Below are 13,430 nucleotides of genomic sequence, written 5' to 3'. Positions count from 1 at the left end.
TGAGAGGCTACTGCTTCTTTCACAACTTATTTCCTCTTCGTTTGAGGGAAAAAACACATGGCTTCATATACGTTTCAGCTATATCCCAATATCGCACGGAGGAGGACCACTACAAGAAGGAAGAGAAGAAGGCGAAACTTTTGAAGGAAACAATACCATTTTACTTGAATAAATTCGAGCAGACTGTTGGCGAAAATGGAGGATACACCGTTGCCTCCACCGTAAGATTTTTTATCCAAATTTAATTAAAAAATTTTTTTACCCTTTGCGCAAACTAGGCCATGTTGTTCATAAAAAATTATTGAAACTTTGTTGCGACGAGACAGCTTTAACTGTTGAGAGCAGCGTGTATCTTTAAAATTCATTAATATCCTGTTACTTTACTATGTACAAATGAATTTGCCAAGATTTTCAACTTTTCGACAATTATTCATGTATCTTCCTCATCAAAGAAGTTTGATAGAAATTATTATTATCGTAAGCAAAGCAAAAATTGAGATATGTTGATAGTGATTTTTCTGGATATGAGACTCTTATTTAGTGAATGATAAATGATGCCATTCGAAATATCAATCAGCGAGTCTAATATACACATATACATACAATATAATGATGTTTATAAGCATAATCACTTAATTACAAATATCTGAATTTTTCTCACTGCCATATACATAGATACGTATTATCGTTCCTCAGATTACTTGACCAGTTTCTTCCAGCACTGTGTTATTATATAATAATAATAAATAGTCACATTAAATTAATTTAGTATGACTATGTTGTTTAATAATAGATGTTTCATTGCAAAATATTTGGCGTCCGAAGAGTTCATAGCAAAAATGAAAGTGAGGGAATAGTCTAGAGATTTCAATTTCTTTAACGAGATATTCATCATATTACACAATTCCTGTAAATGTATTTGTAATTATGTCGCCGAAGAATTGTATTTAATTAAACTATGAAGTTGAGGAATCATGAGGATTATTTTTATAGAACTGCCTAATTTCCATTCGACGTTGCTTCAGGATACACATTACTTTTTTTTTTTTTTTTTTTTACATAATACCAATGTCGTCATTTTTAATTAACAGATACCTCAAATGTTGAAGCTTCTAAAATTATCCACAAAATTCTGACAATAAAATAAAAATACAAATTCTTCCTAAAAAGCAAGTGATCTCTAGTTAAGAGATTCAATATATCAAAATTCAAAAGACCGCTAAGATAAAGCTGTGAAAAATTGCTCTTCGATTTTTCACATTTTTCAAGGTAAATTAAAAAAATTGTTTAATAAAGGAGGTACACAATAAATATATACAAACCGTTTTTCAGACGACATGGGCGGACTTCGTGTTTGCAGTGGCCCTTGAAAATTTCGAGAATATTTTTGGAGCGACAGCTTTAGAAAATTATCCAGGTCTTCGAGCGTTGAAGAAAAGGGTTCATGAGATACCGGCAATTGTTGATTGGCTGGCTAAGCGGCCACACACAGAATTCTAAAAATGTCGAAATTATATACGCGTGAGAAAAAGATGAACGAGTACATATCTACATTCTATGTGTACGCTTCGCAGGTATCGCTGTGTTGGTAAATGTTCGGAGTTACACGTGTCGCAAAATGTAACAGTTTTATTTAAAAAAAAAAAAAAAAAATTGCGTGTCTGCGAGTACGTTAAAAGTTTAACTATAAAAGGTCTAATTTAAGTTTTGTCCTTTTGTGAAAGGTATTATGTGTTTTGAAAGAACACAATATATAGTAAATGTATGTTCGTAACATGGAGTATCATGAGATTAAAAACGCGTCATTTCCTCTTTAACTTGTTCTTTAAAGTTCGAAAATTTTGTTTCTTTTATTCGTACTTGTGAATTTACTGTTTCCCTATAATTTTACAATACCAGAATAAAGTACGATATCTTATCGATGAAAGTATGAAATAACCTTAAAATGATATGAAGAGGTATAAAGTGAGGGAAAAACCATCGAATGTTATTTCTAGATGTCTATGTACTATTTTAAGTAATGCTTAACTCGAGATACCCTTTTCGTCTCTTCATGATACATGCACGAAATATGTACTTACCGGCAATACCGAGTACAAATATGATGTTCTTCGAAGATAAAAGATGAATTTGAAAACGTAAATGTATGTAAATTAAATTTGGTTTGGACATATGTAACACAGTTTGTATGGACAATGAAGTGTACGAGTCTACGAGTTACGAGGTAAAAGTATTGATATATGTATCGATATTTCTGATCGTTGCGATATCTCTAGTCAATACAAAGTTCTAACTGAATGTTATCGATTAAGCGTTAAAAGACGATAAAATATGTATCGAATCGTTGTAATTGCAAAGTTGTCGACTGATGCAATGTAATAATAATGTCATATAAAGAAACGAGTAGTTTTACGTTATTTTTCTCACCAATCGCTTGTAATATTACGTTAATAGTTTCAATATTACTTTCCTTATCGAATACTTTTTTATATTTTTCTACTACATAGAAGAATACTATTTTAATTGCAATATATTTTATGTAGATATAAAAAAATTTCATCTGTGGTATAATCTTTCTATTTCATTTATCGACAGAAGTATTTAACTACTGCTGATAACAAAGCGATCGTGATTAACAGATATTTTGCCAATCGCCACATATGATTATGATTGATAAAAATAGAAAATTTCATATAATATTATTGCTAATTTAGTCATCTAAATCAACATTGAAAATAAATAATTTTTTTTATGCAAATCAATAAAAAATCTAATAGCATAAATTTATATATTTTCTATTTCCCAGCACCCAGTTTTATAAATTTTTCTATCTTCTGTACTACTTTTTTCCCTTTTATGTTTCCTTACATGAGATTGTTGTAAATTTAATATCATTTATTCGTAATATTTTTTATTTATCTTTCCTTGAATTTGAAATTTCGCGCTTCAATGTCGTGTATAGTTCGACGCTTTATCGAATGATGCTATATTAGTTTATGAATACATACATAATCATTAAGGAATCTATAAGCCTTAATAGTTTGTTTTTACTAAGTTTTGTTACAGAAAACATATTCTCATAAATCAAGATAATTTTCAACTTTAATTTATCGAAATTTATTAACGTTAAACTAGAAATCGTTCAATGAATCTTTCCGGATGCTTTTATGTAGCCATAATTTCACATATCAGCACAACTCCACCAATAAGATAGGAGTTACGTGATAGCAATAGAGGGGAAGAAGAACATATAGAGATCTGAAGGTTACTTTTGTCACATTCAAGTTTCCGTTAACCGGCTTGGAAATTTTCTGTGCTCGGTTCGACTCTGAGGTGTTAAAAACAAAATTGTAAGTAATTATATAATTATATCCTGAGTCAAAGTTTCTCGTATAATAAACCGTTTAAAAAGTATATTTTGTATGTTTTTTCCTTATTCATAATTAAATAATAAACATGAAATGCTTGTACAGCAGATGATTTAAAAAGTAGTAGTTGAAAGAAATAAATGTTATTATATGTTCATAATTAATTGATAAATTTAAGTATACAATTACAAAAAGGTTTCTTCTTTATTGATAATTAAATAATAAACATAAGATACTTGTACGGAAAGTCGGCGCGTCATTCAATTAACCGAAAAGCAGATGATTTAAAAATTAGTAGTTGAAAGAAATAAATGTTATTATATGTTCACAGTTGATTGATAAATTTATACAATTAGAAAATGTTCCTTCTTTATTAATAACTAAATAATGAACATAAAATACTTGTACGGAAAATCGGTGCGTCGTTCAATTAAACAAACAGCAGATGATTTGAAAATTAATAGTTGAAAGAAATAAATGTCATTATATGTTCATAATTGATCGATAAATTTAAATATGCAATTAGAAAATGTTTCTTAAGTCTGGAAAAATATATAGTTATGCTGAATGTTTTATAGTTAGAAAGTTGTACACATACATACATTGTACATACGACTAGGAATGGTATTAAATTACCGTTGGGGAAGTCTTGGGTGTATAAAACCATATGGTTAAATTAATACTAGAGACAACGAATCGCGCGAATGTAATTAATATTTTCAAATGCGTTATTTGCATTAATTGATAGCTTCCGTATAAATTTTTTTATAAACAATTTCATTGCTATAGAAAAAAGATAAATGCCGGTAATATGTCTATCTTACTTAAATAGAAAGTGCAATATTTTGTTATAATATTTGGCGCAAGTTTATACATTATTGAATCCAGAAATAATATTCTTTTTATATCTAAGCTATATTAAAATATAAAGATACCAATAGCTATACGAGTAGTTAGCAGTTGATGCTTTTTATTTAAATAGTCTTATACTTCAGAATTTATATAATATAATTTTTATTATCAATGAATCTTTGTTTTTACTTTGTGTATCTTATATTTCCAGCAAGATGCCGCACTATAAATTGACTTACTTCCCAATTACGGCATTGGGAGAACCAATCCGTTTTCTGTTCCACTATGCTGGTACTCCATTTGAAGATGAACGTATCAGCAAAGACGTCTGGCCAGAAATAAAGCCCTGTAAGCTTAAAATTTAAAAAAATTCTGTTTCTTAAACCCTATCTTTCCTAATTTAACTAAAGTAGCTAAATAAAGTAGAACACAATTATGCAGAGTATAATAAAGATTATTGTTTACTCTTCATTGCTCTATAAGATATGTGGGAAAACAATAGGTATTGTTAAGGAGACAATACCCTTTGTTCGCTGGTAAATTATCAATAAATTATATTTGCCAAAACAGATAACAGGAAGCGAGATATTTAAGAAGCAACATAATCTGTTATGATAAACTGAGGAAATTAATTATATTTGTTTATATGAAGTTTTAAATTGTAATTAATGATTTTCAATTTTAGAAATACATTTGGAAAACTAAACTGTTTGTTTGATAGAATCTTTGATTTTATTAGTTGTATGTTTTTAGCGACTCCTTATGGCCAGCTTCCTGTCCTTGTAATTGATGGAAAGAAGATTGCTCAGTCTACAGCTATTTGCCGTTACTTAGCCAAACAATATGGCTTAGCTGGAAAGGATGACTGGGAAGCTCTTCATATTGATGCCACTGTTGATACTATCCATGATGTTCGTCATAGTGAGTATCAGTGCTGTTTTGTATAAAACTTATAAGAATTGATAACAAATAGTACATATGTGTTCATAAAAGATGTGTTCATAGAAGACAAAGGATTAAAAAGGATTGTAATTCTATCTTCAGTATCATTTAAATTTCGCACAACACTGTATTCAAATTAGTATAACATTAGCGAATAGTGTTTAATTGAAAACAAATTTTCAGAACTTGCCTCCTTCCACTATGAGCAGGACGAGAAGGTCAAAGCTACAAAGCGCAAGACTGCTGAAGAGATACTACCGTTCATTTTAGAACGTTTGGACCAGCAAGTGAAGGAAAATGACGGTTACTTCCACAATGGTACCCTCTCCTGGGCTGATTTAACATTCGTTGCTCTGCTCGATTATTTTAACTTTATGTACAAGTCTGATTTGATCGCAAATTACGAAAATTTGAAACTGCTGGAGGAAAAGGTCCTCCTTCTGCCTAACATCAAAAGCTGGATTGAGAGGCGCCCAGCTAACGAATACTAAACTTCACGATTACTTATGGTCTTATAAGCGTTTAAAGATTGCGGTCTTAATGTGTTCAGAGAATAAAGGACAGATCACGTTGATGGAAGTTTGTATGAAATATACTGATCGCTTTTAACATTCATTAGTTCCAGTTATTATCGATATTTTTATCATTTAATTAGGGTTTTCTCTTTAGATTACGTTGCGATAGAGAACTATTATTTGTGTATTCGTACAGAAACATACGAACTATATAAACTGTTGACATCATGTTGCGCTTTTGTATTACAAAGATAATAATAAAACTATCAAACAACCATTAATTATGGTTTTTATTATATTCATTAAGAATTAAAGATTACCTCCTTGGTGATCTTGATAATATCGTATTTTACAAATGTTGGACAAAAAAAATGTATGATAATTTTATTCAATACGTTATGAGCCTTGCTTTAAAAAAAGTACGAGTCACATATTTCTGCGAAAAAAGCATGATTTTTATCGATACAATAATGTTGTTTTTCAGTTATCGCTTTAAAGTTGAGTACTTGGTTGATTCCACGAGAGAACTCGCCTACAACAAACAAGATACCGTATGTAAAGGAATTAATCTGCTTGCTCGTTGCTAGCTACAGATAAGGCTTGCGTAAAAAAAAAATATGCATTTTAGTTCATGTGGGATTATTTGCACTTTGCAAGGCGTTGAATTACGTAGGATGTCATTTTGTCGATCAATAATTTAGTTAATAAAAGATCAAATTTTCATGTACATAAATGTAGGTAACGTTCAAGTATTAATCATTACATACAATTTTTGTATAATTCGATATCTTGGTCACTTATATCTTATACATGATATACAGATATTTATGAGATAAATTGGAGCTATCTTTTAGTTAACGCCACTTTTTTTTGTTTTCTGTACTTTTACTATTCTTCCAAAGATATCAAAGGATTGATGATTTCAAATTAAACTAGAATTGCTTCGGTATATTGTTAATTAATGGCTATTTGTATTCACATCTATATCAAAGGAAAACCGATTGCAAAATTAATTACCCATGCAACTCCGCAATCTGAAACTATGTGTGATCGGCCTTGAAGATGACAAACCTCAATGTTCGAAGCAGTACAAAAAAATGATAATTTAATTTCGCTTTATCAAACTATACGAAATTTATATACACATACAGAAAAAAAAACGGGGTTCAAACATTAATCAGCATGAAGTATCAATAATTATTGCTGAGTAATTATTAGGATTAGAGTTTTGAAGTATCGATCGTATGGAGTTTTAACTATCGGTTTCCGCAATTTATTATTTTTCTAAATTATGTCTAAATGATATCAGTTTTAGTTTACACTCCAACATATTGACGTACATTTTTATATTTCATAATCTAAATTTCAATTTATTTTCTGTATTTAACATCCTCTTTTTATTGTTCGTGTTCCGTCTTGTACGTTCTTCAAAATATCTTAAGCTTGTGTTAATTCACGAATGTTATGCTCTATTGATTTGTACAAGATTGTGCAATCGATATCTGGTAATGACTTATATTTTACCGCTTACTTAAAGAATCAGTCGATATTGCCTTTTTTGGATACATATAAATAAATAGATAACATTATCTTCAAATATTATTACACCAGTGATAAAGTTAAAATCATCTTACGAGAGAATGACTGTGCAGGATTCTTATTGATATTATTAATTCTAAAAACTTTTACCGACAATTTTGTTTAGAAAGTCATCTCATTTCAACATGTGTCTCCACAGATCAATGTTATTTATCATTCTAACAAAATTTCTTGATCAAAATAAACGATTACGAGGACAATTATCTTGTTTTCTATCTCTTGGTTTTTAAAGATTTATGATCTTTCGTGGCCTGATTTTTAACGACTTATAATCATTTTAGTTATTAATTATTAAATTATTATAACAACCAGCTTTAACTCCGAAATTTCTTGTAAAAATAAAGCTGAAGAATTTCAACCCGTTCAATAAACTTAATTTTTTTATAACATGAAAAATATCATAAAATATCGAGAGATCGTAAACGCGGAATCATTTTTCCTGAAGGACTCTAAAAGTTACCCAATGAGATGTAACATTGGGTTGTTGATCTTTTGCTATTCCCATGACTTGTAAAATTTTACCGCTCCAGAAACACAACAATCTGACATTATGAAATAAGCCTAACCTAACCTCAATCTAGAAAGTGGCTGCTGATTAGATTATTGCAATTCGTACAATTTTATTATTTCCTATTTTCAATTAAAAAGAGAGCATTGACTTTTCATCAAATTATAATCAAAACATATTTCCTGTCATCAAGAATTTGTTAACTTTGAAATTAACCATCTTTCACATAACTTATCGTTGTGTGCGCGATAAATAAATAATTTGCAATCTACTAGAAAATTTAGCCTTGCCGATGAAACCGAGTATAGAGAAGTGGAATCTTACCTCCCTTTTCAAACAATGACAGTCTTTTTAGCGGGCTAAACAATGTAATTACAATAAATATTGCTCGTAACCGTAACGGACGTCATTCAACGCCCCAATAGATCGTTTAGTTCATAGACTTTTTTTATGATACCCATTACGAAGTGATTTACTTATTAACAAAGCTGTACCACGAAGGATGTTACTCTATCAAGGAATTCTAGTTGATTCTACCATGTACGCTATCGCGATTTATCACACGAATATCATTCAACATGGTGGGGGGAACGATATTCTCGGAGGATTGCAAGAACTATTTATATGAAGCTCATGGTCGGTAATTCCAAGCAGTATTCTACAAGAGATCAACGCGTCTAGTTCACGTTCCAGCATAAAATATCGTAAGTCTTTTATGTTTCTATACCATTTTTCACGTGATAAAGGTTCTGTAAAAGTTTGTAATTTGATATATTTGCATCGTGGCAATGTAACATCATGCTTTATTTTCGAAATTTATTAATAGGTTATATTCTATTATAAATTAAAAATTAAATTAATTTGAAGTTTCATTTAAATGCTGTTATTGCGTGGTAAATAATTTTCTTTCCAAACTTCAAATAATAATTGTATTTTCGAACGAAGCTTTATAATTTGTACTCTCTTGATATTGACAGAAGCCGAAGGTAATTAATTAACTTCGCGAATGATGTTTGATTTTATATCATACAGTTGGAAGTCAAGAGTATTTCGTTGGATATATTGATCCATGTTCGTTTAACTGAAGAGAAGTGACAGGTTTCGTTCAGAGTCACTCTGAAGTTTCACACAACTTCCTTGCGCAATATTGCGCAATACGCAGTCATACTCGTAAAAAAGTAGGAAACTTGAAAATTTGATCAGTGTTCTGCAGTCTTTGCAAATTTTGTCAATTGTTTTTCTATGATTTCTAAATATCAGAGATAAAAAATTAGACTGTTACATATATTTTGTAAATTTTAAACAGACATTTTAATAAAATTAATAAATTAGTAAACGAGTTAAAATATCAATCGATAACATGTATTCTTTATCGCTTAGCTTCTATGTCCTTTCTGTTTATTGACGTTATAACTATAGTAATGTATGCGTCAGCGTAAAAAAATGAATTTTATTAGCCGGTTAGTCGTTATACACGTATGATTAACGGAACTAATGTTAGAAACCGCGAACCTTCACTTTACTAATCATGTTCAATGTCACGGATAATAACCATGAATTTCAACGTAATAGTGAGTTGAAAATAGTGAGTTTCTTTTAGAAAATATTACTGAATGTTGCGCTGATTTGATGTACTTGAACAATTCGAATCTTCTACTGTTAGACAGCTACACTTTGTCAGTTTGACGGGCAAGAGTTTATTTAAACTAACATTACCTTGTTTGTACGGTCGTGATTAAAAATTTCAATCAGTGGCTGAATTTCGATTCCTTTTTTTATGCGAGAGCGTTGCAATTATATATATTTACGATCGAATTTTTCTTGTTCAAAGAGATCAACTTTGAATCCTCAACTTCTAAAGCTGAGAATATTCAGTGCTTCGAATTTCCAATTTTACAAATATTACAATTTCTAAATATTTAATTTGTCAAGCACCACGAATTTCAAATGTTACAATCTTTCGATTTCCTCGATCGTCATCTTTTTTAACTTCCTAACTTTTTAATCTTTATTTCAAAAATATTCGAAGTAGCGTTTCAGTGAAGTACAGGGTATTATTCATAGATACCTTACATAATACTTCATACAATACATAATATACGTTAGGTGTTCACCTTGCGAAGGTAACAATAGATAATCAGTGACGAGACTTAGATAGCAACATTATTGTGCCATCAGCGATTGCGTGTTTCATATAACGTGAATCACGGCAAAGACATATAGGACGTACGAGTAATACTGCAACTCATGATATTATCAAAACAAAACTGTTCAATTACCTACGTATAATATTATGTATATATATTTGGAAATATTATTACAAAATTTTCAAACTGATTTCTATTATAATGTGTACGATCTTAGATTAATTTCCATCGTGAGAATATAAACGAAGGATAACATTACTCTAGAAGCAAACCAATACAAAATAATATTAGAAAATTTGAGTACAACAAATTATGTTTGTCTAATACAGGAAATGCCCAGCTACAAATTAACTTACTTCAACATCACTGGCCTTGCTGAACCAATTAGGTTGGTTTTGCACCAAAGTGGAATTAAATTCGAGGATAAGAGGCTCACTCAGGATGAATGGCCGGAAGTTAAAAAAGGTAAAAATTCAATCTCATTTCGGAAGGATCACACCTATAAATCAATCAAACATTTAATAATCTCGAAACTCTAATATATTAATTTCATACTTATCGTATGAAGTTTACGCTTTTCAACAGTTTATGATACAAAAGAACTTTTAAGATACAAGTTCAGATTATATAAAAAATGTAATTTGACGAATACTTGGTTCAAAATTAATAAATGTCCAATGAGGCCTCGATGGAAGTGTATAAACTTTTTTAAGATTTCCGTATAAACTGTATAAATAACGATATCATATTTGACTCCTGTCGAAGATACGTAATCTCTACGCTATGTTTTCGAAAGAGAAAGTCAAGAACTTCGATTTTGATGAATGTTTGAATTCCTCTGTTCACGCGTAATATTAATTAATGACTTGTTGATTATTGATAATCGCGAATATTTCAGGTATGCCACTTGGTCAAGTACCCGTCTTGGAAATCGACGGCAAGGCTTACTATCAATCGAAAGCAATCCTTCGCCTGCTCGCCAGGAAGAACAATCTCTATGGTTCCAACGATGAAGAAGCTTTCTTAGTCGATGCCACCGTTGACACCATCGATGACGTGAGATCAGGTAGGTGTCTATTACGTTGCGTTAATTCATTTAACAGTACTTGCTCTGTATTTCTTTGATTCATGATTATTGTTTCTTTCAAATGAAGAACAGTCCACACAAAAACATACGTATACTTGAAGAGAATATTTCGAATTTATATTTTAATTTTTATATATCGATTTTGTATTTATAATTTATAGCATACTCTCAGTACCACTGGGAACAAGACCCTGGATACAAGGCCAAGCTGAAGACCAACGCTGACAACAAGCTTCCCATGCTCCATAAGTTGAATGAGCAGGTGAAGAGCAACGGAGGACACTTTGTCAATGGAAAGGTAATTGTTTATTTGTTTTGCAAAATCTAGAAATTAGCTGCTCAGAAGCTGTTTCTTCGGTAATCGACCACAAATTGGATAGTTGAAAAGAGCGATATTACTAAAGATTTTCTTTGTAATTTTTTATAAATTATTGCTCTAAATTTGTAATCTTCGTCTTTATCTGAGTCTATTTTCCAGATATCAATAATGAAAAGCAAAGTAAAAGTAAAAGAATTTACAAAAAGTAGGGTCGATTAATTTTTGACTTTTTTAATATCAGTTAAAGTAATTTTAAGCTTATTTCTAAGCCATATTTTCAATTGTCGTTGTAGTTGACATGGGCTGACCTTTTCTATGCCGCACAATCGGAAACCTTGTCCAACATGCTGCAAACCGACATCAACAAAGACCACCCTGAACTGAAGAAATTGGTAGAGAAAGTCAGGTCGCTACCAAACATCAAAGCTTATCTCGACAGCCGACCCAAAAGCATGTTTTAAGCTTAGAGACTTTCTACGTGCTTTGGAGTTCAACAGGACTCGTTGATTGGTTTATTTCCTTGCAAGTGTACTTGCAGATTCTTTTACATTTTATATTTTATACAAATTTTACGTCACGTTTATGAAAGCATAGATGAGATAGATGAATGGTTTTTACAAATTGTTATGTATGATATGAGTAGAAAAATAAATATCGCTTATATTTATTCAAGAGCTTTTCTTTTGTAATTGCGAAGCAGTGAACTTGTATTTTCAGCGAAATGAAGTACAAGGATGTACAAAGCAAATTTCATAATTAATTACATAATCAATTCGCACTGTACTACTTATGAACGATGTTTCCTTAAAATATTACACGATCTCTATGACTTTCTGTAATTTCCAAATGACCTTGCTCTATGTTTAGTATCGCTATAATAACATTTACTCTTAATTAAATTTGAAATCGTCTGAGATCATGTTTTCACGGTATTATTCAATTTCTTCCTGTATCTATTCTTAGAAAATTTGTTTAAGCGCTGATGTTTACGAAAAATGAACTATGAAATCGTTTTCTTACAGTTTTCACCGTTTCAGTGATTTATAATGATGTTTGCGCGCGCGAAAAGGATCAATGAACACGCGGAAAGGGCGTATACAACACAGTAGTGTTAATTGGTAATATTAAATTTCGGTGATCTTGGATCTTTTCATTGTGGGCGTTTTTGCAATACATTGGGGAAGCATTTATGCCAGACTAATAATATGATTTACATCAGCTTGTTCGTAGATCCCCTGCTGTTCCGTTACAATATAAGATTTACAAATATGCTTCCTCTTAAAAGACATACATATTCAGTATCTTTGTTTAAATTTCAAGTCTTAAGTTCTTCTTTCTCAGATTCTCCTAACTATTGCCTATAGAAGTTCGCATACACATATTCTTACTTCAAAGCCTCAATATCTCAACTTTTTTCTCTAGTTCATTAAGTATTTATGCTTCGCTCGTTCGACGAAGGGACGCTTTTCCTTAAGTGATTAAGTCACAGTTCAGTTCACCCATGTATCGTGCCAATTCCATACCAGTAAACTCTGTCTCGTCGTAGTCCTTTAAACTAGAGTTACTGATATTGTTTGCACTCTCTATACTCGGATGACTTTGGAATTGCGGTGCCACTGTCCTCGTTTCCGGTTTTGGCGCCGAACTAGTTACGATCTTCTGTTGAGGCGAAAATAGCTCTTTGGTTCCTAATCTCAATCTACCGGCGAGTATCCCTGTTTAAAGAAAGTTAAGAAAATTACAGGTTAGAAACTCGTAACTCGAAACAGATTAATTATAATTTAAAAAGCTATAGCCTGTATCCAGCGAAATAATTCGTCAAAGAGCGGAAATATTTGATTTTCTCGATCGACAATTAAATATTATACTGTCCCTTGATGTGGAAATAATTACGGTGATCAATGCTTAAAATCATTACTTTCTTCGCCAATTCTTATATTATTAACCTTTATCGTTCGTTAACGTGACTATTACACGCTGATTGCTACGGTCGTTAGCCGAAGGCCATGAACTTTACAAATATCGGAGATTGACGAATCTATTCAAAGTTACCGCTCATTTAGACGTAATCAATATTCGATGAACGATCCAGG

At 31.0% G+C, this 13,430-nt stretch overlaps 4 protein-coding genes across 14 annotated transcripts in view; 3 read left to right on the top strand and 1 right to left on the bottom strand.

Moving 5' to 3' along the window:
- LOC139989861 (glutathione S-transferase) overlaps positions 1-2,400 on the top strand; it is a 58,118-nt gene extending 55,718 nt beyond the window's left edge. For all 3 annotated transcript variants that reach the window (XM_072008534.1, XM_072008535.1, XM_072008533.1), the window contains 2 exons: positions 79-221; positions 1,333-2,400. In XM_072008534.1, coding sequence (XP_071864635.1) covers positions 79-221; positions 1,333-1,500 — 311 coding nt within the window. In that variant the 3' untranslated portion in view covers positions 1,501-2,400. The remainder of the gene's footprint in view (positions 1-78; positions 222-1,332) is intronic.
- The window catches only part of LOC139989852 (pyrokinin-1 receptor), a 205,840-nt gene that overhangs the window by 163,287 nt on the left and 29,123 nt on the right, over positions 1-13,430 (bottom strand). For 8 of the 9 annotated variants that reach the window (XM_072008509.1, XM_072008510.1, XM_072008512.1 and 5 more), the window contains one exon: positions 11,810-13,052. The exons of the other annotated variant lie outside the window; for it this stretch is intronic. In XM_072008509.1, coding sequence (XP_071864610.1) covers positions 12,808-13,052 — 245 coding nt within the window. In that variant the 3' untranslated portion in view covers positions 11,810-12,807. Of the gene's footprint in view, positions 1-11,809; positions 13,053-13,430 lie in introns of those variants that run through there. 9 annotated transcript variants of the gene reach the window in all.
- LOC139989862 (glutathione S-transferase-like) lies at positions 4,407-5,958 on the top strand. The gene is made up of 3 exons (XM_072008536.1): positions 4,407-4,568; positions 4,974-5,141; positions 5,346-5,958. Exons 1-3 carry the CDS (start codon positions 4,436-4,438, stop codon positions 5,651-5,653), a joined length of 609 nt encoding a protein of 202 aa, XP_071864637.1. The 5' UTR covers positions 4,407-4,435; the 3' UTR covers positions 5,654-5,958.
- On the top strand, positions 8,329-12,004 carry Gsts1 (glutathione S-transferase S1). The gene is made up of 5 exons (XM_072008537.1): positions 8,329-8,488; positions 10,261-10,396; positions 10,830-10,997; positions 11,180-11,316; positions 11,631-12,004. Exons 2-5 carry the CDS (start codon positions 10,264-10,266, stop codon positions 11,796-11,798), a joined length of 606 nt encoding a protein of 201 aa, XP_071864638.1. The 5' UTR covers positions 8,329-8,488; positions 10,261-10,263; the 3' UTR covers positions 11,799-12,004.

Source organism: Bombus fervidus, chromosome 8 (genome assembly GCF_041682495.2).
Source record: "Bombus fervidus isolate BK054 chromosome 8, iyBomFerv1, whole genome shotgun sequence".
Classification (NCBI taxonomy): Eukaryota; Metazoa; Arthropoda; class Insecta; order Hymenoptera; family Apidae; genus Bombus; species Bombus fervidus.
This window is presented reverse-complemented; position numbering and strand designations above follow the sequence as displayed.

Coding starts and splice junctions, on each gene's coding strand:
- LOC139989862 (XM_072008536.1), top strand. CDS start 4,436: ATGCCGCACTATAAATTGACTTACTTCCCAATTACGGCATTGGGAGAA. Junction 4,569..4,973: donor CTGGCCAGAAATAAAGCCCT/GTAAGCTTAAAA, acceptor GTATGTTTTTAG/CGACTCCTTATGGCCAGCTT. Junction 5,142..5,345: donor TATCCATGATGTTCGTCATA/GTGAGTATCAGT, acceptor ACAAATTTTCAG/AACTTGCCTCCTTCCACTAT.
- Gsts1 (XM_072008537.1), top strand. CDS start 10,264: ATGCCCAGCTACAAATTAACTTACTTCAACATCACTGGCCTTGCTGAA. Junction 10,998..11,179: donor CATCGATGACGTGAGATCAG/GTAGGTGTCTAT, acceptor TATAATTTATAG/CATACTCTCAGTACCACTGG. Junction 11,317..11,630: donor GACACTTTGTCAATGGAAAG/GTAATTGTTTAT, acceptor TTGTCGTTGTAG/TTGACATGGGCTGACCTTTT.